Genomic DNA, 26,056 nt, shown 5'->3' with positions numbered 1-26,056 from the left:
GGAAGTTCCGTCAGACTTCAAAAATAGTGTTATAATCACGATACTGAAGAAAGCGGGAGCAGATAAATGTGAAAAATACATAACAATCAGCTTAACTAGCCACGCATAAAAAATCTTAACTAGAATTCTGTACAGAAGAATTGAGAAGAGAGTGGAAGAAGTGTTAGGAGAAGACCAATTTGGTTTCTGGAAAGGTATAGGAACAAGGGAAGCGATTTTAGCGCTCAGATTAATAGTAGAAGGAATATTAAAGAAAAACAAACCAACATACTTGTCATTTATAATCCTAGAAAAGGCATTCGATAACCTAGAATGGAATAAAATGTTCAGCATTTAAAAAAATTAGGTTTCAAATACAGAGATAGAAGAACAATTGCTAACATTTACAGGAACCAAACAGCAACAGTAACAATTGATGAACATAAGAAAGAAGCCGTAATAAGAAAGGGAGTCCGACAAGGATGTTCCCTATCGCCGTTACTTTTTAATCTTTACATAGAACTAGTAGTTAATGATGTTAAATAACAATTTAGATCCGGAGTAACAGTATAAGATGAAAAGATAAAGATGCTACGATTTGCTGATGATATAGTAATTCTAGCTGAGAGTAAAAAGGATTTAGAAAGGTACAGTGAACGGCATGGATGAAGTCCTACGCAAGAACTACCGCATGAAAACAAACAAGAACTAAACGAATTTAATGAAATGTAGTAGAAATAACGAAGATGGACCACTGAATGTGAAAGTAGGAGGAGAAAAGATTATGGAGGTAGAAGAATTTTGTTATTTGGGAAGTAAAATTATTAAAGATGGACGAAGCAGGAGCCATATAAAATGCCGAATAGCACAAGCGAAACGAGCTTTCAGTAAAAAATATAAATTGTTTACATCAAAAATTAATTTAAATGTCAGGAAAAGATTTTTGAAAGTATATGTTTGTAGCGTCGCTTTATATGGAAGTGAATCTTGGACGATCGGAGTACCTGAGAAGAAAAGATTAGAAGCTTTTGAAATGCGGTGCTATAGGAGAATGTTAAAAATCACATGGGTGGATAAAGTGACAATTGAAGAGGTGTTGCGGCAAATCGATGAAGAAAGAAGCATTTGGAAAAATATAGTTAAAAGAAGAGACATACTTATAGGCCACATAGTAAGGCATCCTGGAATAGTCGCTTTAATATTGGAGGGAGAGGTAGAAGGAAAAATTGTGCAGGCAGGCAACGTTTGGAATATGTAAAACAAATTGTTAGGGATGTAGGATGTAGGGGCTATACGGAAATGAAACGACTAGCACTAGATAGGAAATCTTGGAGAGCTGCATCAAACCAGTCAAATGACTGAAGACAAGAAAAAAAATGTTAGATCCTATAGCCGATGGTTCTAGGCATCCTGACACGAGTCATATTAACTATTGGTGATGACATAACCGTCTTTAAGAATAACAAACATCCCGTGAGGATTACTCCTGAAAGTGAGGTATGAAGTGGTTAGCTTCATTGAGTTAAATGTAAGGTTGCATATTTGGATCTTTGGCCCGCCGTAATCCAATTTATATTCATCTGTGTAAGAAACATTTTCATTCTGTTCACCAGGGTGCGTAGTGAACATCATTAGTCTCAAGATAAGCACTCTGATTAATCACTCTTTGCATTTATCTCAGCTACAAAAATCTTACACATAAAATATAAAGCGACAGATTAATTTACCGCTTTTTACTGTAAAACAATGCATTGTATTGACTGTCTATTCGTTGGGGAGAGTAGGTCCAGATATAGACTTGAAACTCCATTAGACGATCTGCCCGGTAAATTAAATACTTAACTAGCTAATTAAAAATTAAATTAATATTTTTTTATATTTAAGACGTTGAACAGGAAAATTGGTCTGAACCTCAAAACAAAATTTTGAAAAAACTTCTTTTAAAATTTTACTTAAAATTCAAATACGTTTTTTTTATTCTATTTGAAAACTTAGAGTTGTAAAGCTTTCCACTCTTACTAAAATTATGTTTTTGTGAATAAAATAAAAGTTTTATTTTATTTTCTATAAAAAAGTTGTAAGTTAAAAACGATCAGTTATTTACATAATTTAATAGAACTCCAGTCTAAACTAATTCTATGTAATTATAATAATGAAACAATAATTTAGTTTTCATATTACAATAATATATGTATAATAATATATATAATTATAATATATATATTGTTATAATAATTATTATAACAATAATTTAGTTTTACCGCACTAAGCGCCATATTACTTTACGGGTGACTTTGCCGTGGGCCCGTGTCAAAAAAAAATCCTAGAAAACATTTAATTACACCATTAAAATCATCAATGTTTTCTGCGTGAAATGTAAAAAAATACACTTGTGTTTTGATCAGTTCGGTTTATCTTTATTGGCGTAGAAAAAAACACGGTTTTTTAGGATATTTTTTGAAAAATAACATTTACAGGGATGAAAATAAGATATTCCAACATGTTATTTATCTCCGCCCCGAGCCCTAGTTCAACTAAACTATTTTAATACGTTTTTTGAAGAAAGCGGATTTCGAGATCTGACGGGAGTTTTATGAAAAATGTTTATCGTTGGAATCGTTAATGTAACGCGAATTCGACCGTAACTATTTGAAACCGTTATAAAATTATGGAGACTAGAGATTAACGTAAAATTTGAAACCATTTTGTACATAAAACAGACACGCGCAACACGTCAGATTAATCGATCAAATATTACACGTATATGAAAGGTAACAAACATTCTGCTGCGAGCAGTAAAAAAACGAATTTTTCTTTCTTACTGCATAGGCTTATCCAGTATTTAATAATTTATGAAAATACTTTAATTAGTCGGTTTAATTTCAGAAATATCAATAAATATAATAATGTAAATAAACACGTAAATCTTTATTAGTTATTCACAAATAATATTTACTCTAGGTTATATATATATACTCGTATATCTAACTGCCAATAAAAATGAAAAAAAGCTAATTAAAAGAAAACAGAAACCAACATCGAAGTGTTATTTTATATAGAAAAAAGATTAATTATTTTAATAATGCAAAGTTTTTTCTACGATTTTCTTTGACGATACAGTAACACGGCAAAGTCACCCGCCAAGTTATTTGCTGCTTGCTGAAATCCTGGGTCCCACAAATGTGTATAATACATTCCCACAAAAGAGGAACAGACTTCATAGTGATGTTTAGTCTTATTTTTTGTGTTAACAGCGTGTCCCAGTTCATGTAGAACTTAATTATTATATTATGTAAATGAATAAATAAAAATTATATTCGTTGTTCCTATTATTGTTTTTGATTTCTGTTTAGATACATTTAACTGTAAAAAAAGAAGTATGTCTTTGATAGAATATTTATTTTCAATTTGTAATCTTTGTATATTTATCCACATACCTTCACTTATCTACAATTAATTTTTTTACTACTTTTAATCGATTTAAGATTTTTTTTTATGTTTAACTGATCCGATCGTATTAAGTACATACATCCATATGCAGAATTTTTTTTTCAGTAGATTCAAAATCCTGGTCACAAGCGACTTAAGACTAGCGTAAATCCAAAAATTCCTTATCGGTAAATTGAAAAACAACAGTAGGCTCTAAAAACTGTGTAAAAATTTATTTAAAATCTAAATCTAGATGGTCATTTCAATCGTTAAACGATCAACAGTAGACGCTAAGGGAAAAAATAGTTGCTGATTAACCGTTGTTTCGAAATGCTATAAAACAACCATTTTTAGTCTGGATTTAGAAGGTTATAAAATAGATAGGTAAGACGGAAAAGCAAAACAAGGAAAAACCATTCAGAAGGGTGACTCAAGGTCCTATCGGGAAGTAGATAACCATCCGCCCGTAATCCTTCGGGATAGTTTGGTACCTTTTCCCAAAAACGGGTACACCTTATTAGTAATCAAGAATTTTACGTTTACCGGCTTAAATGTATGCGAATATAAATTAATTTTCTGCAAGATACTGAAGATACCGTTTCATAATAGGCTCTAGCTTTCCCGAGGAAAGTCTACCGTCGTCCATCACTGGAATTCTCTGTTGTCGGGAAGGATTTCTTTGTTATTAGGATTTTAACCGCAACCAGATCTCGAATTATGTTTTATTAGATAAAATGTTAAGCCTTTTGACAATAGCTCCTCATTTGTTTAAACGGTTGACAAACAGTTGAGATACGGTTGAAATCGTTTAGGTAAAAACAAAAGTCACGCAAAACTTTTGCGTGAAAAAAAGTTGAAAATTGTTAGACCGGGTAATTTCCAGTCTGTATCCTTAAATATAACCTTTTTAGCAGTTATACTCTAAATGCAGTGTAATTTTGATGATAGAAATGTCATTCGGACAAGGGAATTAATTGTGATCCAGAATATTTTACTAAGAACTTAGATTATTTTCTCAGTTATGCTTTTAAAACTGCATAATTTCTAAAGTAAAAACGTATTGTGATTGAGGAAGTCAAATGTTTTACTGAAGATTTTCATCATTTTGGGAGTCCTACTATAAATATTGCATAAGTACTCGTAATTAATATTTAAAAACTGTATGAATTATTTGAGATAAAAATGTGTTACGAGCAGAGGTGGGTAACCTACTCTTGGACAACTTTTTTTTAATACGTGCGGCCTTTATTTTAACGGGATGTAATATTTTAAATAAAAATATAAAGTAAAGTACAAAAAAGTAAAACTATTCAAAAAATATTACTAAAATGTAAAGATGACATTATTAAATTTTGATTTTTTGTAGTCAGGGTGAAATTAAGATTTATTAAGCTGTATTTTATTAATTTGACATCGACTTCAAATATTATAATTTAATGAATAATCGATTAGTATTATTAAAATAATATTATAATAATAAAAAAGTTATTTTTGAAATAAATATTGCTTTGCAAAAAAAACGGCCATTTTTAACGGGTTTTCGGTTTTTTTTAGTAACTAATTAACGAAATTTAACGTTTAACGGCTTAAATTTAGGTACTGCAAATGCCCCCAACATTTATTGAGAACTTTTTCGCCTAGGAAGTTTACCTCGGCCTACAGAATTGAAAAACCGATCTTCACCACCTTTGAACGGCCGCAATTTTGTCCGGTAGCGAAAACTTTGTCCAGTCGCGTATAAACAAGTTATACTTAACCTAACTACAACCCCGTGTACTTCCCTAAACTCTATTAATTTTCTTCAAAAATTGTAAGTACCTTTTTTGAAATAGGTTTTATTATTTTTGTAAATGTATTTTTTTCGTATGTTTCTGTCGTTTTCTGTTTTAAATGACAGCTGTAACCGATGTCAGTCATCGGTTTTGTAATAATTCAATTCGATTGTATAGTTTCTGATGAACATAGAAGGTATTCTATTGTTATTAAAACGAAAGTCGTCATCAAAATTATAAATGTGAAAAGGGACGAGTATAATTTATCAATATTCGGTTACCTATCGACTATATTGATTGTAATCAATCTCTAACCTCATACTATCGGATAAAGAGCAACAGTTTTATGATTTTTTTAAATTAATGTTTCAGAGCGTATAATTTGTCTTTTCATTTTTCGTTGTAATTATACGTTTTTTTATAACGTAGGTAATATTAAGAATTAAAGTTAGTAATCTATCTTGTAACGAGGGGCTACTGAACCGAGTAAATATATCCCGGTTTCCCAAGGAAATCTGGAAGGGAACGGATGCTTACTGCTTGGAGAACCTCGAGGCAATCTTTCGGGTAGAATTGGGCTGATGTTTTTTTTTATTCTGCTCGGAATGACCCGCAAATATGCATCGATAGACCTTCAAAGTGATTTTCCTGCGAGTAATAACGTCGGAAAGTTCCTCGGTTAAGGAAGAAATTGGATATTTCCGAGGAAACTCGAGTTCATATGTAAGGTTTTTGGACCTTCTGTGATCATTCCCAACAGAATAAAAAAAATCAGTCCTATCCGACGGACTGGAAAATTAGGATCTTCATCCTAATTTTTTTAACATACAAGATCGTTTAAAAAATTAGGATCTTCATCCTAATTTTTTTAACATACAAGATCGTTTAAAAAAAATATATTTCTATATAGCTATAGGGATTGATTTTTTTTTTGTTTTTTAATCGACTGAGGCGTGGTCGGTTATCGACGGGATGCTATTTCTTGAAAAGGGTTGGACTTTTTAGACACTCGGACTGTAGTTAGGAAACCCGTTATCTATCTCCAGAAGTTTGTGATGTGTGTAAGAATTCACCTAAACCGTACAAAGTGTTCACCCGCACCCGCTCTGCACGATTCCAAAATACTAAAAGTTTTGGTTAAAAACTTTTTTTACATTTCGATTTATATTTTATGCACAGATTAATCTGTAATCGTGAAATTTAATGTAGTTTGTGAATCAGGAAGGATCGATGTTATTACATTTAAAGAGATATAGATTGATATTCGGTCGGGGAGATATTAAGCTATACGACGAACAGTACCGATTTTTAAAATTGTTTACCGATTTGTGCTTTTTAACTTATAAAAAAAAATTTGTTGAAATAATTTTAAAAGTTCTTTGAAGAAAAAAAATTTAAAAATGTAAAATTTTGGCTGTGCCGATGTATCGACTTTGAGTTCTTTGTCTTTAAACGGGTAGTAATCAGATTTAACCGTTTTCAAACGTTAATCCTCATGAAGGTTTTGAAGCTAAGACAACTCATCCTGATCAAAATCGAGGAGCTCTTTTAATTTTTTTTCTTTTTCACTAAAGAGGCGGTATTTGAATGGAAATAATTTTCTAATTTTTAACGCAATAGATATTAAACAAATTAGTTTTGTTTAATTATCCTGAAAATAGTGTCGCTTGAAATGTTTTTAATTACGTTTTACGACACCGTAAAAAGTTATTATTTTTAAAATAAATTATAGTTTTAGTCCGAGAAAATGTATGAGATTTTAAAAATAATACTAATAATAATAATGACCATCAGTTAATTCGAATTTTTGTCATTTTATATTTTGCGTTTGTGACGTAGTTATAATTAAACGCGTTTTTTTCATTTCTTTGTAATTTTTCATTAAAATTTCTTGCTATTAGGAGAAATGACGTATGCGTAATGATGTTTTTAAATAAAATTTTCGTTTCAAAATTGAAGCTTTTGGGAAGAGCGCCGACTATTAGCAGCTTCCATTCACTTAATCTTAACTTGGCTAGGTGTTGTTTCTACGTTATTATTTTTTAAATATCAATTCGATTGTATATTTAGTCTACATACTGCAGTCGAAATAATTGGAAATTATGTTTTTTATCAAAATAATTGGAACATTATTACTGTCAGAAAGCGGCTCTGACCGATAATCGTATATTTCAGGTGCTTTTTCGTGCATTACTGTTGTAAGAAAGGCTCTGGGAAAAATAGGGTAAGCGAAGTATATTCATGTACTCCTTTCTGTACTGAAATAACGTGTTATATATACTACTTCGATACAAAAAAGAATGTAGGTTATTTAGTATTCATTTTTATTACTTACGAAATTATTTTATTTATCATTTGTTTAAAGAAATACGTAATTGTCTTTTTTTATCCATTTGTATTTCACCGTTTTAAACGTTAAAAGTTCTTATGACAGCTTGTTCGAATAGATTTCAAATATATAATTTTAAACATCCACAAAATTTCTAATTATAGATTTAGTTAAGTTGTGATCGAACCGATTATTTTACGAGAGTGGGCCTTTAATAATAACAGTTGAAGTTAGTCGATCGGTGGTAAATGTGCAAACGAGTGAGCGAGTGAATAGAGAATAGCGAGCTAGTAGGTGGTATTCAAGACCTGCCTGCTTCTGCGCCTTCCTCGTAGTGTGTCATGAAACTTTGTACTGGAAACAGCAGCATTGAGACGGCCTGTCTTATTCTGTCGGTGAAGAACGGAACGGACTCTTAACCGACTAAGGTGGTATTACCAGTCTTCGTGATACTTCAACTATATACGTACATTGATCATTCTATAACTTGAGAAATAATACGTTTTATTATCGTATTTTTATATCAACTAAGTTATTATTTTGATATTTTTATTATTCATTTAATTATTTATTATTATTTTTAGGTATACTATTTTTTATTGGAAATATTGGTGTATAAATTATTTCTAAAAAAAAAAAATAAATTATAAAAAATGCCTGCATCAAAAATTGTTACATCTACACCAATGACGTCGTTTTATGTTAGAAAAACAGGTAATACATTATTATTACATTTTATTTCCATAACATTATCTTTTTTTATTAAATAAAAACGTTACTTTTTAAATTACTTCTTTTAGTTATTTTATTGTCACTTAATAATATTACACAAATTTTATTAAATTTTAGTTTTAAAATGGATTCTAATTTAACACTTTTCATTTTTCCCCACGATTTAACAAATTTGAAATTTATATTAAATTAATTTATTATTTATTTGATCTACTTTTCGATCGCTAGTAAGCATCTTCAGAGTAATGTTAGTATTAACGTAACATTTTTTTTTTGTTATCTTAGAATCAAAAAATAAAACTTCTTTCAAAATATTTAATTAAAAAAAAAAAGTTTTTAACTGTATAGAAGTAATCTTGCAAAGCTTAATGTGTATCTATATTTGATGAGTGTCATTTGTATAGCACTTTTTTTCAAAATATTATTTATACAAAATTTATTTTAAATAAAATATTTATAAAACGAATTTTTTTTTTAAATATTAAAATGAAATAAAATATGTTTACGTAATGATAGTATAATAAACGGTACGTTATGTATTAAATGTTATATAATTAAAAATTATTTTCATAAAAAAGATGTTTATTTTTCTACGTATGGAAACTTACGGGACACCCTATTTTGGCAATAGTATCGGTATTACTACGGCAATATGGATATTGTTTTTATTAACTCGGAAAAAATATATTTAATACTTTGAGATGATCAGCTAAAAAATACACATAAGAAGAGTAATTTGTAATCTTGTGATCGCTAAATAGAATTTTTTCGAAATAGTTAATTTAACGATACAAATGTAATCTTGAGTATTTTACAGAGCTTAATTCGTATTTGGAGAGTATCATTTGTATCAGATTTTTCAGAATTATAGATTTAATGAATTTTTGTTGTAAACACTCAAAATCGTATCGATAAAAGTTTCTTCCGTTTGATATTTATAAAACGACTGACGATATTGTGAAGCGTTTTAAACTTATAAAGAAATTATATGGATTTTGAAAAAAAATTATTTTACGTAACTTTTACCGATAACCAAAAAGTATTTAATTCTGTAAGTGCAGAAATTTAATTTTCCTTTAAAATAAACACATAAGATTATAAAAGGTCACGAGTGACAGCTTTTTCTGAAAGCCTACTCGCATTTTAAATAGAAATAAAGGTTAATATAAAATAGACTTTTTAAATAAATAATCGATTTAAAAAATTCTTTAAATTTATTCAGGTATATTTAAATTAAAAATTTTTGAAATTGGCACCAGATTAAAATTTAGTAAATTATTGACAGCTGTTTTTTTTTTTACTTTGTCGCTTTCAAAAAGTCGAAATTTAAAGAAAATTATATTTTAGAGAATTATATTACTTTGTTTTTTTTTATTTTTAATGCGTTTTTTGAAATTAGTTTTAAGTTTATTTTATTTTAGCGCTAAAGAATTAAATCGTGTCATTTTTAAATTTATTATAATTATAAACTTCGTATATTTATTTTTTGTCGAGGAATTACAACTCTTATTTTTGTTATTCATTCTATATTAGTTTATAGTACACTCGCTTGCAATGAATCTTTGTTATGAGTAGTCTTAAAGACGAAAAAAGAGATTTTATTACCGATTAAGATTATTATAAAATTAATACTATTGTTCTTTTGAAGGTTTTAGGTTTCTTTTAATTAATCGATTATAAATCACTAAATATTTATTTAATTGAAAGTTTAATAATTATAAACGAAAATTTATGTTTTATTGTCGTTTAAAATTTGATTTATTCGAATTTTAGTTTGAATTATAAATTATAATAATCGTAACGTTTATTTCCCTATAAAATATTTCGTCATACACTTTTAAAATCTGGTTACTTTATGTTGTCGTTTTATTAGTTTACTATAAAATAATTTAATGTTTTCATTTATGTTTTCTATCCACGAACAGTCTATGTCATTCATATAAATATCTGGACCTAATTGCTGTGTTGTGTATACATTTTAAAGTGGTTTTGATGTTTCTATTAAGTGTGATAGACGTACTTAATGAGGTGATAGAAATATATGCACAAATTGTTAGTTTATTTTTCTAATTATTTTATATTAAATGATCTTTGAAGATTGAGATTCACGATAAAACTTCAGCGATAAAATATATTAAAATTAATATTAGTGATACGTATGTTTCTAGCTCCGTTTGTTTTTTAGTAAAATATATCTGATGATTGAAATCGATCGATTAGAATGAGTTAGATTATCGGGCATGATGCTCATCAACTTTTTTCTATACATTCTATCCATTGTCGTGTAAACTATTGAAACGATGATCATTAAGTTCTTTATTTGGGGGGGGGGGGGCTAAAACTGTCATCTCAGGAGCGCAGTTTCTGTCAGTATAAATAAAAATAAAAAAAATCGCTCTTTTGGAAACATTTTATCACTCGCAGACCAAATCTAGAAAGAATGCTTATATATTCATCGTTATATACTAAATTTATAAAAAAAATTGTTAAACATTTTTAAGACAACTCAAAAACTTAAATTTTCAAAATCATGGTCTGATTATTCTTAAAACCGATAATTTTTTGAACTAATTTTCGTATTTTATATTTAAAAGCGTAGTCTGGAAAGATCCTGTCGGTAGTCATTAGTAACATTATTGCATGGTTTTTTACCATGAGGCAGATGTTCCGTTATCTAGTATTCCTAGTTAAAAAAGTGTGAGTTTCTGAAATATACAATTTCCTTTACGTCTTCTAAAGGATTGATTTATTATTATTATGAGTGGGTAAATTGCGTAGTATTATATGTACTAATCTAAAATATATATATATATACTCGTATATGTACTATTTTATTTTCCGAATACTTTCGAAGTATTATTCCGTTATCATAGGATTATTATTAAAACTATACCAGCAATTTCCCCTTTTTTACCATTGTCTTATTGTAGACGGGTTTAAATTATTTGTAGTGTGTTTTTTAATAATATTTCGCTGATGATAGAGGGTTCTTCGAAAGTTCTCCTAAAATTGGTAAAACCTTTATTACTTTTTGAACTAAATTTGGTGGTTTTGATAATGTAATATATTTATTGTATGTAATAGTGTAATTGAACATATGATTTAAAAAGTTTTCTTCTGTTGTTTAATTATGGCAACTGAATGAGCCATGGTAAATATCTGATAAATTGATTGATGTATTAATTAATTTTCAAAATTTAGCGGATATGACGTTTTCGAATAAGATATGTTGTTTTTTTTATACTTTGAACAGTGAAAAATATTTTGACAGTTGTTATTGTTATTATTTTAACTTTTGAGTTTTGGAAGTATTATTGAAAATGAGAAATTAGCATAGAAATCAGATCGCCATGTTTGACATAATTTGTCAGTAGTTTTTATCGTTTTTCCTTTTCTCTCTTATTTCGCCTTCATCGCGTTTTCCCCGGAAAAAATCGATTATTTAAAGTTTAAAGATAATTAGATGATCTTCAGTAATGTTTCTAATCTGTTATCTTGACTTACGGATGGTTTAGAGATTAAATAGGAGAAAAAACTGACATTATTTCTGTCTGCTGTACTTTGCTTAACTCTTCTTTCTTTATACATGTTGTTAGAGAGGAAATGTGTTCAAGATGACTAGAGGAGGTCGCCATTACCTTGTAATCTCCTCAGCCCCAAGTTGGGCTTTTTGTACACAAATCGGATAGGGAAAACTCCTGGCAGGTTTATATATCCCCCCATATAATTACAAAAATACCAAAGGTGCAATTCTCGAAAGAGGTTTTCGTATCTTGAGAACGGATCTAGTCGGTATCTTGACAAAATCTGTTATAGGAAATTAGGGTATAAGGATAGTGGGTAAGGGACGTCCACCTAAAAAGTGAATGCAAAACGAGATAACCGTGCAGTTAGTGAAGGGCTTTCAAAGAAATTAGAACCCGTCCAAAACATAGCGTTGCGGACGATATTTGGACCACCGTGGTTCGTTGGAAGCGTCACTCTTCGCTACGATGCGGGACTACTACACACCGTATCCGAGTTGGAGGTAGCGCAGGTACGAAGACTGTTCGGGAGAGCGGCCGTGTCCGAACACGGCCATCTCCGGAACATCTGCCGAGAGGACCGTATCCACAGGGTGTATAAGAAAACGGCCTCATGCCGTATTAAACGAACCACCGTGAAGAGGCGGTACGAGAGTCAATGACAAACCAGGCTTAGGAGCCTCTATAACGCGTAACCTATTAATGGAAACCGCGCTAAAGTGACCGTTTTCGCAATTAAATTTTGTTAAAACTATAAAAAGCTAGACAACACCCCACACCGTCCCACGAAGAGACCACAATTTCATTTAGTCAGCGTATGCGACTCCCTCCGGAGAACGGGACGCATTTCTTCCTCCAAATAACTAGGGCTCCGGTAGGCGCACTCCTGCTAGCCCATAGGTGCTGGTACCCAAAGGACTTCAGCGGATGTACTGAAGGGGAATCACGCCGGGATTACTAGGCTCAAAAGCTTAGTCTCTCACGGTCAGAACCATTAAATAAATTTCACGATGGTCCATAAGGATAGGATTTGGCAAATTACCAAATCCTTCCATAAATAAAACTTAAAATTTATAACCGCCACTAAATAACCTATGAAATCCGCCCGATAATAGAAAGATACAGCAGCAAGGGACATTGTCCAGGCTCTGCGATCTATAGGGAGAAATATTGAAACTCCCGCCATTCTTGCGTTCCGTTCCGAATGGGTTTCTCCTAGTACCCACAATTCCTAAGTTGATCAGAATACATTTTTCCAAGACGGGGACAGATAACACTGATAAACATATTTTTTTGTTTCCTAACATGCGATACATGATTTCAATCTTTTTTTTATGCTGAAAATATGAACTCAGAATCTTTCTATCACTCACCATTTTTGAAAAATCTTTTAATTTTAATTTAAGGATTTTTTTCATTTTCTACGTATAGTTAGCATTTTAAGCTAGTATTTTGTTAGCTCATTTTTTGTTGTTTAACTTTGTTAACATAATTTGTAAGCTATAAATAAATACTAGACAAAGAATTAAATCATATCACAGTCACATATTATTTCATATTATGGCATCATATCTAATACTGAAGAGTGAGCCTTCATACACAAGATTAATCATAGTGCAGATCAAAACATGTAGCTAAAACACAGCTCTGTTGTTTGTATTAAGCATTGGATTTAGGAATGAATTAATTTTTTTCAGTTTTATTGCTGTCTTAAGTTTAACAGTGCAGTGTCATAAAGCCTCGAAATTGTGTAAATGATGTGTATGCTTTTGTTATGTATGTGGCGAGTTTACCATAAGATCAAATAGAAAAAAAAAACATTACATTAAAAAAGCATATCATTTGTACTTTCAGTGTAAAATTGGTGATCAAGATAAGATGTGGGCTCCTCATATAGTATGCACTAATTGTTCTGTATATTTAAGAGGATGGCTGAAAGGTACATGGAAGGCTTTGCCGTTTGGTGTACCTATGGTTTGGCGTGAACCAAAGGATCATGTAACCGATTATTACGTTTGTTTAACAAGTATGCCTGGAATTTCTAAAAAATCTAAACATAAAAACATAAAATGTAAAATAGCCTTCATTGCAATCTGCAGTCAGACCTTTACCTTACAGTGAAATTATTTCAGTTCCGGAGCCACCTGTGAATGTATGTTTCGAAAGCAGCGACGAAGAATCAGGCAGTACTGAGGAAGACAACAATGATTTTTATTTTGAATTATCTTCCAATAAGCTACACCTTATATCATAAGGTGAATTAAATAACTGGGTTAGGGATTTAAATTTATCTGAAAATCAAGCTGAACTGTTAGGATCAAGACTGTAAGGTTGGAATTTACTTTTAAAAAAATACAAAACTTTCGGGCTTTTGAAGACGACAAAAAGAATTTTCTCACTACTTTATTGATGAAAATAATTTGGTTTATTGCACAAATATTGATGAGCTTATATTGCACTTAGGACAAGTTCGTAAACCTGAGGACCGGCGCCTTTTCATAGATTCATCCAAGTACAATTTAAAAGTGGTTCTACTACACAACGGTAACAAATATCGTTTGATACCAATCGCTTATGGTATTAATTTGAAAGAGACATAGGATGTGATGAAAGACGTTCGTGAAAAAATAAATTATAAAAAACATAGCTGGAACATATGAGGTGATTTGAAAGTTATAGCTATTTTGTTAGGCATGCAGTTAGGCTATACTAAGTACATGTGTTTTCTTTGCGAATGGGACAGCCGAGTTAGGGATAAACATTGTATTGCCAAAGAGTGGAAGAAACGAGACAACTTAACTCCAAGTGGGAAAAATATTATTCATGAGCCCTTAGTTGAACCGAAAAAAATATTTTTACCACTCTTCGTATCAGGCTAGGACTAATGAAAACTTTTGTAAAAGTAATGAAGAATGATAGTCCCGGATTTTTGTACATCAGGCAGAAATTTCCGAATGTAAGTGAAAGAAAAATTCAAGAAGGAATATTTGTTGGTCCTCAGATAAGAAAATTGATAAAAAATGATGTATTTAACTCGATGTTAAATAAAGTAGAAAGTCCAGCTTGGGCTTCATTTAAAGACTTTGCAAAAGGTTTCCCGGCAAACAAAAATCCGATAATTAACACGATATTGTTAATCAACTTCTTACTTCATACAGTGCTATGGGATGTAATATGTCTTTGAAAATACATTTCCTCCACTCACATGTGGATTTTTTCCCGGACAACCTCGGAGACGTAAGTGACGAACACGGTGAACGTTTCTACAAAGATATTTCGGTGATGAGAAGCCGCTATAAAGGGAAATGGAATGCTAACATATTAGCCGATTACTGTTGGGCATTAATTCGGGATGTGCCTTAGGCTATTTATAAAAGAAAAGTATCAGCGAAATCATTATTAACACAAGTATGGCCACGCAAAATTATAAATTTTACAGATTTTAACTATATTTTTCCTCAATTCTTTTTGAAGCGTCATTTATTGAAAACTAAGGGTGATAGAAAAATTGTATTTACACATCTGTAATGTACGCAAAAAAGCAATTCAAGAAATAGTATCACACTTAGAGAAACATGAAAATTTTTTTTTTTTTTTTGTCTATTAGTGTAATTACTGATAAACGTTTTTGTGTTGATGAGTTTATATACGTAATCTATAGTTATATGTTACAATAGAGAAATACTAAAGAGTCACCTGAGAACAAGGTCAGGGTTCCTTAAGGAAACCATCCCCGTTTCTTGAAACGTTTTGTGTGGCTTGTGGAAATTTTAACTGCATTATTTGGGAATTGAGTTACGGGTACATTCTCTTCCAAACATCACTGTCACCATGGGTTGAATGTAAGCATTTTTGCGGTGGGTGGACCTACCATGGAAGGCTATACTTTTCTTGTCTGTGAAACTTTTGTGTACATTTAATAATGATGTACTCTAGTTGATATTTAGGAAAACGTGTACTATAATTTAGAACCCGAGAAAAAATGTGTTCGTAAGATTGAACTAGTACTACACTAATAATAATCGATTTAAGAAGTATATACACGCCAAGACATATAATGAACGAATTTATTATCCTTTATACCAAAATATGAACATTTGTAGTACATGGGGTGGGGGGGGGGAATTGAATAATGTCTATCTTGATTTCTTTTAACTTACTTGTATTAGTGAAGCGAACGGGATTTGATATCGTGGAATGGGCTTCAAATTTTACCTAATCTGTATACGATTAAAACTTTTGCCATCTGGTTTAAAATCGGACAACTATTGTATTATTCTGATCTTTTGTAACCTACTTAGTATGTTTCTTTGTACGGATTGATAGTATTGTTCTCTTCGTTTGTATTCTATTATTCGGATAAAAAAGACTCTTTTCCTTGATTTATGTACAAATATGTAAATTATTATGAAATAATACTGACTATAATAAAAATATCCTGTAAAACCTTTCTCTCTTTTAGGTTAACTTTTATCCACGAAATTTTTTATATATCTTGTCTATTCTGAGTAGTATTACAGCATTTATAACATCTTCATTTAAAAACTATTGTATACGTTTTTAAAATAAGTATTTGTTGATGTAAATTTTTTGCGTGTGCGTTTAAAATTTTGTGGGTGTTGACGGTACAGCTCACCCACACATACGCAAATAAAAATTATTTTTCGCAGTTTATATAAGATGTATGTACAAGTACGTTCTTTACATTATATTTATCTCTGTCTGTATTATAAATTCAAAGAGATGTTTTTACCTTAATAAACTGTTTATTAATTTAAATTCCTACGAATAAGCCATACTTAATCTTTTTTTAGATTTATCTTGTGTTTATTCTTTGACGTTCGATTACTTTTTATTTCATAGTTATTCTTTCAGAAGAATATGATATAGTACATTAAATATATTAGTTTTTTTTTTTAAAGTTGATATACTACTTTTCCCAATCGCATTTCATAAGTTTGTTTTGATTAGACTCGGGTCGATTATGTAAAATGTCAGTTGTTTTAAATTAATTGGCGGTGTAGGTTTATCGAAGAAGTTAAACGCAAAAACTTAAATAGTTCTATAACATGGGTATCCAAATCCAAGAAAACCCGTTAGTAACTTAAGGTTGTCAAGTTATCGACTATTTAATTTTTTTTTCTTTTCAGTCAAACTTATTATTTTTAAGATAAATATATCATTATTATGAAATGATGAATTTATATTTAAAAGAAAAAAAATTAAATGCAATGTTATGCAGTATGTAGGAAAATACAATAGAACTTTACTGTAATGAGTTAATTGATTGGTCCATTGTTCGGCCATATTACTTTAGATTTAATTGGAGAAAGATGCACTTTCGGAAATTTTTTAAAAATAAAATTATGTTTTTTCAACCTTTCTTTACGATGAAGAACCTTGGAGACGAAAATATAGTATGATTAGAATCGTCGTTTGAATTATGAGATATCGCATTATTCTAAAAATATTATGGATGACAAAATTATCAAACTACATACGAGTGTCGTTCGGGAAAGTTCTCACCCTGACACAGAGATGATGCAAGTGTGACCAAATAATAATGATTTTTATCAAGTATGATCCTTAAGATATCGTGCTGCGAAGTTTCAGTTGCTTATGTTTAGTTGCTTGTTTGGTGGCGATCGAGTAAAGCAGAAGAATTTTTAAATTTAAGGAAAAATGGATAAAATTGAAGTTCTAGCTGTTATATTGTACTTTGTTTTAAAAGGTTTAATCTCGATGGTGGTGAAAAAAGAGATAAATTCCACTTCCCTTTCGTTTTTGACGGTAAAAAAAATTAGCTACTGAATTTAAAAGTGTTCATACATCCATTCCAGATGATGAACGCTCGGGACACCCAAAAAGCACTACGATCGGCGAAATCATCATAAAATCCACAATATCGTATTGAATGATCGCAAACTGAAGGTACGCGAGCTTCCTGACATTGTAAACATAATGATGGACTGTATCCACTACATTTTGCCCGTTATTTTGAATATATAAAAGCTTTCCGTTCTATGGGTGTCGCGTTTAACAGTCGACCATAAACGCATGTGGCTGGTCGCTTCTCAAGGGTGCTAAATTTATTTAAACGTGATTCCTTCGATTTCTTCAATGTTTTTTAAAGAGTATATGAAATATGGATTCATCATTACACGCCAGAAACCAAACATTGGGTTAGAGTAAGTGAAAGTGCGCCAGAGAAAACGAAAACGTTTCCATTAACAGGAAAAGTCATGGTTACGGTTGCTTTTTTGGAATTCTCATCGTTTGTTTATAGACTACCTGGAAAAAGGCCTGGGGAGCATTACAGTTCACTACTGAAACCATTGAAGGGTGTTATTCAGGCTGAATGTCCATAACTGGCCAAAATGGAAGTGCTCTTTCACTCTTTTTTTTTCAAAAAAAAAGAGCATAAAGTGAAAGAAATGGAAGTGCTCTTTTTTTTATTATGCGTCTGTACATACGTTTCGGTTTCTTTCTGCGAAACTCTTATGCGCTTCTACTTACACCGTATTCGCCGAATTTGGCTCCCTGCGATTACTTCTTCTTAAACCTGAAGAAATAGCTCGCTGGATGAAGATCCATCTCAAATGGTGAGGTTTTGGCCTCACCATTTGAGGTGAATGAGGTGTTTGAGTTTGTCTCAGCCAAAGCTGAGACAACCGCTAATTTTGCAGAGTTAGACAAATCCATTATATTGAGAGTATTAAAAAGTTGGAAAAAGTTGTATTTTTTTTCTTTTTATAAGTATCGTATGTAGTATTAGCCCCTTATACAGTAGTTCACGGGTTGTTTTATAGAGATCATGACACCAGCAAGTCAAAAGTAACAGTGAATTATGTATATTGACACTAAAGAAAAAAGAAAGTTTAATCGTTCTTTCATTTTCAAATTACCAATCTATTCACTTCGTAACAGTCAATGTTTTTAATTATTATACACTATTGTTTAAATTATTTATTTATTTAGACGAACATAAAAGTTATTTTTTAATTAAAAAAATAAATTCCTGATTAAAATAGTTATTATTTGTAAAGAGAGCGGTAGCTCAAGAAATTATTCTTCTAAAAGCGACTAAATTTGCCGAAGATTGCTTTATTTAACACATTTACTTTTAATCTAGAAGGTAAAATTACTTTAATTCTTTTTGTTTACTTTTTTAAAACAAATTGCAGGAATAAAATAAAATTGTATTGATTGACAGAAAATTGTTTAGGGAATAGAATAACATCAGTTTCATTTGTTTGCGTATTTTGAAGCGAGTAGATAAGCTGTATGAGATATAATTCTATTTCGTATTCGCAAAACGTTAGGGTGATTCAAGTTTGTACGGCTAGTTCTAAGGGTAGAGTTTGTATGGAGAATCAAGGTAGATGATTTTGAGATTTGTAATGAGCTAAAGCAGGGAAACGGTTTCCTCTTTTGTTTAATTTAGAATATATTATCAGAAAAATAGAACCGATGACGGAATGTTTATTTTTAAACGGAAACTTCCATGTTTTGTGTTATACAGACGATTTGAATGATTTAGAAAAAGTTTAAAAAATACCAAAATCATTATAAGTATGGGGAAAACTTTTTTGAAGTATGAGTGAAAAGAAAGTTTAGCACATATTGACGATAAGAGCGCAAATAATGAATATTGCTTGATCGGTCGATTTTTCGAAAGAGTTGAATTAAATATCTTACGAACCGTAATGAAATCGATAAGGGAATTCAGAAAATATTACATTCCGGTAACGCGTGATTTTATTCCCCGTTTGAGTTATTGAAACTATCAAAGCGGGTTAAAATGAGGATGTATGAAACAATCATTTTTTCGGTTGTGAACGGATGTGAGACGTGATCGTTGAGGTTAGTGAAGGAAAGCAGGTTTAGAATTTTTGAGAATTAAATTCTTTGAAAAGTACTTGCGCCTGTATTTGACAAACATACTGAGCAGTGAAAAATCGCTACAACTGTGAGCAGCATAGATTATGTTCGATTCGGGATATTGTTAAGTCGTAGATTGCGCTGGGCGAGGCACGTCACGCGATTGGGGAAAGAAAAAGTAGCTGTTAAGGGTGTTTAGTTGGGAGACCCGATGGAACTAGATCTTTGGGTTGATCCAGTTGACTCGGTAGTTAAATCGGTTATTAGTATATCTGTGTGTAGCTGTAATATACATATTTATTAGTAGTCCACATGCCAAAATTAGTTTAAAAGAATAGCGTTTGGAATGTACACATACATTTATACGAGTATATTGAGACTGCCAAGAGTAATACGCAATGGAGTTGCCGACCTTTCCGAAACTACAATTTTTATTTAATTGATACTTTTTGGTGATTCTAAGATTGTAGAACTTTGAGATCGTCCCCAAAAACCTACTTTCAGCATGATACAAATAAAATTTCAGTTTTATAATTTTAAAATTGTTGATTTTTTTCTAGACTGAATTTTTTAAAATCCAGATCTATTTTTTATGAATTGAAACAGAACTGAGAGTAATTTTAAAATATGTTTATTGTAATTTATATTTTTTTATTGCAGTTTTAATTTGAAAATTCTTACTCGTGTTGAATATAATGTGTAATATAGCTGAAATAATATAGTTTGGCCGTTTGTGACAGCTATTAACTTGACTACAAACTCCCACCACTTGTAAAGTAAAAAGATTAATATCAAGCCAAATGAAATGAAATTTTCATATTTCACTATTTTTTCAGACGTTATTTTTTATATTTCGGTTAAATAGTTGTTTTCTAGAATTACTACAGTGTTACATTCTTGTGTTACGTCATTTTTCGGTTAACGTACGTTATTCCTGCTGAAGTTCTTGAGTTTCATTTAATTTTTATTTATTTTGTTAGAATTTAAGTGAATTAACTCTATTATTTAGAGAAATAGTCATAGTATCCCATTTTTCTATTGTTAAACTATAAATAATCTGTACCGGATTATGTTTTAATCCCATAATGATTTGTTAAGTCTGTATTAACGTATAGTTTTTGTAACTTGTGTATTGTTTATATAAATGTATACAGTTCAATAAAATAGGTAGGTATCCAAAGAATTATTTCCATCTGTTAGTAAAGTTGTTGTTGGTTATTGTTTTTTTAATACTATTACTATTATTTACAATTGCTATTTTTAAAGATTTATTGCCTTTTGTTATTTTTTTAATCTTTTATTTTAATATTGCTTTTTTTATACACGTTAAATTGTATTACAAATCTGTCTCTTTGTTGAAGTTTGTTGTTAAGTTTTGTACTTTTAAATTCAGAACTCTAAAACAAGGTCAGGTCAAATTGTTGTTTGTTAATATAGCTACACAGACTGTTGCACAGTTTGTTTCAGTCTGTAACTGACGCCCCTGTATTTTAATTTACTTAAAATTTATTACCTATTCTTAAAAGTAATAAAATTGTAAATACGGTATTAAACGATTAAATATTAGAAATTAGTATTTAAGTATTTTAATATTATGAAACTGATTAATAATCATGTTTATATATATATATATTTAAATCTATTAATATCGTGCAGATTATTTCTTGGTAGATGATGCACAAAATTTAAAAGGACAAAAATCAAATTTTGTCAAAATTGGACGGGCAAAATTCAAATAATTTTGAAATATAAACTGATGTAACGTTATGTAGAACTGTAACCTTGAATTAACAGTACTTACAGCTGTCCGGATCTTGCAAAGGTCGTAAGGTTAGAAAAATTAAATGAAGCCGGAAATAAAATGGATTTTGTACAGGTTGTTGGTACTGCTGTACTAAAAGGGGTTAGGAGGTCCGACTTTACCTGCTTTGTATCTTTTCCCCCATTTGGATGTTTTTATAGTCATTAAATTTGTTCGTTGGCAGTCCACACCAAACAACAGAAATATCCGGTGAATATCTACTTAAGGAATGCAGTACCTATTCTTGGATTGATTTATAATTTTTGGCGGAAAAACAGTTTGGTTACAGAATATTTTAAATTAGCCGATGTAAAATCAAATCGATGGCCAAGTCCCCACGTCATATTTTAGCATTTTTCGATTTTTTGAGATCTCCTGATTTCATAGATACTAGAATCTTGGTTATAAATTATATTTTTGTGTGGACTTCTGCTTGGTTTTAGATGTCAGGAATCGTTAAACTGTTGGTATGGTAGCTTCTGTTCTAGAGGGATTGATATTAAATCGCAGAGATAGGGTGCTAAAAATTAAAGTTTAGTAAGTCGTCATAACTTTTTATGTTTCAGTTTATCGGCTTGAAATATTTTTTTAAATTTAAATAAGAAAAACCAGTAGTTAATTGAGGAAAACGTTTTTAATCTTTTTTACAGTTTCAAGTTATTTCGTAGTAATACCTAAAGATAATTTCATATTTTAAGTTTTTACAGTTTCAAAATATCAACTTGAAACATTTACTTACATATTTTCTCTTAAATTAGTCGTTATAACAGGAATAGTTTTGGACCTTTTATCATAGCAGTAGTAAAAAAAACAAATAAATAACAATTTTGCCGTTTTTAATAGTACTTTTATGACACTTTTGTGTCATAAAAGAGTTTGAATTCTGCAAATTTTATTTTGTTATTGGTATTTCTGTTATATTACTGATATTACGAATAGATTTCCTCTACTAGGTAGTGTGTAGAATGTATTGTTTCTCAGCAGAAACTGGTACATTAATCTGTTGCTTAACACTAATTGCTGTCCTCTTTCTTGTAGCTGTAACACATTAGAACATTTGAGGTTCTGGGAAACTAATCAGTATTACTTTTTCTGAGAGTAATGATGTTCATTATACAATCAGTCTCTATGGTGAAAAGAATTTTGAAAATATCGTCATCAGCTATACGTTTACGTTTTAGTGAGTTTGACGCATCGTGTGCAGCAATATGTTTGATTTAATGAATAATAGAACGGGAAACCCACTTCACTCCTCACTCACTTTACTAAACTTGGTAAGCGATTGGCTATAATACCTGGTAACCTGGTTGAAATTGGCTATACTAATTCTAGGAGTGACTTGTATTTAATGTCAGGTCGCCTGTAATCTTCTTAGTTATGACATCTAACACGTCTTCATAAACAAATTTAATTCATTTTTGTTATTTTTCTTCTTTAAAAAAAAATAAATAGTCGTAAATGAAATAATAAAAAAATGGTATAATAATACTAAAGTTCTAATATTTAGCTTTGTATCCGGATGGAGGAAGAAATTAGTTTTTAATCTGTACAACAGTTTTCGGAATCAGAAGAGTGTTTAGTAACGTCGGTTTCAGCTCTATTTTTATATGTATAAATTAATTAATTTTAGAATTAAAACTTACTGTGGATTTTAATACCGTCTGTTATTTTAAAAATAAATCTATAGTTAACTAATCTGTACTTAATAAATCTGTAGTTACTGAAGTGAGGTCTTTGACTTACTAAAATTATGATGTCTATTTTTAGATGAAATACACATTACTAGAACATGGTTCAATCATAATGCTTTATAAGTAGGTACGCGTCATATGTGTTTATTTATTTGTTAACGCGCACGCTTTTTTATCGCGTAGGATTTCATGGTAATCTCTTTATTTGGTTGTGTCATTTAAAAAAAGGCGTACCCCTTACTAATTTAATATTTACGAGTATTTTTCATATATATATATATATATATATATATTTAAAACTTGGATTATTATATTTATGATTTAATTTTACCCTATTTGATATTGTAAATATATATTACATTTAACCTTTAAAATGTTAACTTGCTGAATTTTGTTTGAGAACTGAATATTTTCTAGTTATATTATGATTTAAAAGGGAGAAATTTGTTTTGTTATCTTAGTATATTTTTATTTATTAAGAAGTAATGTGAAATCTTTTTGAGATAGTTTTAGTTTCTCTATCATTTCGAAGTTTTTTTAAAGTAATATTTTTCAATAACATTAGGTGCTTGTTTTTTTTTTTAGCATAGTTTATAGAGGAATTATTTACTTTACCCATTTATATGTATGCGCGCATGATGATTCACATGATGATTCCAAATTGCATGGTAATGTCTCGGGAGATGATTCTGTTGCCAAAAAAAATGAATAAGAAAAAATGTTCATATGAACATAGGTCAGAAAAAGGTTCGTTAGCGAATTTCGGCTCGCGAAACATTTAGGCCTACTTTTTGCTCACTCGTTGAAAGCAAACCTTACTAAAATTCTTCGGGTACTAATCGAGGGGTAAATTTGGTGTTTCCTTATGGTTTTTGATCTAAGTAATTGAATAAAAGCGGTCCCGGACCTCTATCTCACTTAGGTTTTAAGAAAAACGGGGTAAAACACAAAAACATTTTGTCAGAAAAATTAATTCATAGAAAATTGATGTAAATAACGTCTATTAAAATTAAAAACAAATTGGAGAAATTCAACTTTAATTAGAAATAAATTGAAAACTTATCGATAACAGAAAAATATGAATAAAAAAATAAAATCACATACTTATTGTTTCTTTTTCTAAAAATTATTATGTCTTTAAATTTAGCACGGTTACTTTTAAATATGCGGTATTAATGTTATTAAAATTTAAAGTTGAAGTCCGAAACGGGTAAGAGAATAGGTAGAGGGAGATTAGGACTCAAACCTTAGAGGTTATTTGCCGAGAAAGTTTAGCTACACTGTTGCCAATTTTTTTTAAAGAAAGATTTTAATAATTAAATAAAATTTTATAGATTTATTGTAAAAATATCAGCGATTGAAATATAAGAGCCTCAATATTTTACTTTCATCGTGAAGAGAATTATTAAAGTTCAAATTCATCTGAAAAGATATAGCGCTACTAGCTAAAGTCGAATTTAAATTAATTAATTAACTTTCGTACGATTTTATTGTCTTTCTGTTATATCGGTTATACTGATATATCTATTTAAAATTTAATTACTTTAAATATACGTTATATATTAAGTTCATGAGTTATTTTTTATTATCTATTTATTTATAAATTGAAGGTTGGGGTTTTCTGTTCGATCCGTGTACGGTATCGTCGGTTAACGTTACAAAATGTAGCGTTCGTTTATAAATACGGTATTGTGTTATATCGTATTGTATTGTTGCTTGTATGTGACGGAATGTAATTTTCAATTTCTATGTTATATTATTATTCTTAGTATGTGGACATATTGTTACTAATAATGACACATACATTATTATAGTCGTTTAAATGGTACAAATATAGTATTATTAACCTTTTTTTACAATATAGTACGACATCCAACATGTAATACACTTGTATCACTAACTTTAAAACCATATTATAATAAAATGTATAGATACGATACGAATGAAATATTCAATCTTTACATCCGATCTGGTATTAAAGAAGTAGGTTTTTACGGTAGGAAAATATATAAACTTTTGTTCTTCACTGGAATTGAAATACTTAAAATATATGTAATTTCATCAGATAATAATTTATAATTTTGTAAATCAAACTGGCCTATTTGAAAGAACATCGTATAAATATAAAAGGAAACAGTTTGCATATTTTTTATTTCTTGAAATTTGATTGAATGTATTTTTTACCAACTTTTCGAAGAAAACTACGGTATTACTTTCGGTCGCATGGTGAGAATGGGTGGGTGAAAATGAAAATAAAGTTTTGAGGTTGAGGAGTTCAACGTAAATTTTGAGGTTTTACCGTTCGCGTAAATTGGGGTTTCGGTATACGAGGTGAAAAAATGAATATGGTTTACAACAAAAAAAGACAGCCAAGGGAATTAAAAACGGTTCTCGTATATTTGATAAAGATCATAATTTGATCACGTTAGATCACAAACTATATAAAGATTATTGTTTAATAGAAATGTTTCATATTCCACATCAAAATCATGAAGTAATTCTAATCATCAAATTTACTCGATTGATCAGTGTAAAAATGCTCTCTCGTTCGATGATAAAAAGATTCGTGTTAGAAAACAATGTAGATACATTACCGTACGGTCATGAAAAAATCGATGAATACATGGTGAAAAAAAGTAAAAAAATTAGTCTACATCGTGATCAAATTCTTAATTTTGTTTCGTTACAAATACTACAACTAAATCGTATTTTATTTTTTTCAACCACGACGCGATAACGTACTAAATTTACACGAATCATCGTCTAAATATATTTATTTTGATTGGGAACATCAATACCGCGTGCAAACTACACGATTAATAACTGTACCCATTAGACATTTTTTTCAAACCCTTATAAATTATATAAAGATCTGTAGATTGATTAATCTTATTCATATTTGATTGTGTAAGATTATT

The 26,056-nt window shown here is 30.1% G+C and overlaps 1 protein-coding gene across 10 annotated transcripts in view; it reads left to right on the top strand.

The window, feature by feature from the left end:
- LOC142324224 (uncharacterized) overlaps positions 1-26,056 on the top strand; it is a 229,709-nt gene that overhangs the window by 57,892 nt on the left and 145,761 nt on the right. For 2 of the 10 annotated variants that reach the window (XM_075365050.1, XM_075365049.1), the window contains exon 1: positions 7,755-8,223. The exons of 7 other annotated variants lie outside the window; for them this stretch is intronic. In XM_075365050.1, coding sequence (XP_075221165.1) covers positions 8,163-8,223 — 61 coding nt within the window. In that variant the 5' untranslated portion in view covers positions 7,755-8,162. Of the gene's footprint in view, positions 1-7,754; positions 8,224-26,056 lie in introns of those variants that run through there. One more of the 10 variants, XM_075365048.1, reaches the window with a different exon arrangement.

Source organism: Lycorma delicatula, chromosome 4 (assembly GCF_047948215.1).
Source record: "Lycorma delicatula isolate Av1 chromosome 4, ASM4794821v1, whole genome shotgun sequence".
NCBI lineage: Eukaryota > Metazoa > Arthropoda > Insecta > Hemiptera > Fulgoridae > Lycorma > Lycorma delicatula.
The sequence above is the reverse complement of the archived record's forward strand: the minus strand, read 5'-3'. Positions and strand labels throughout refer to the sequence as shown.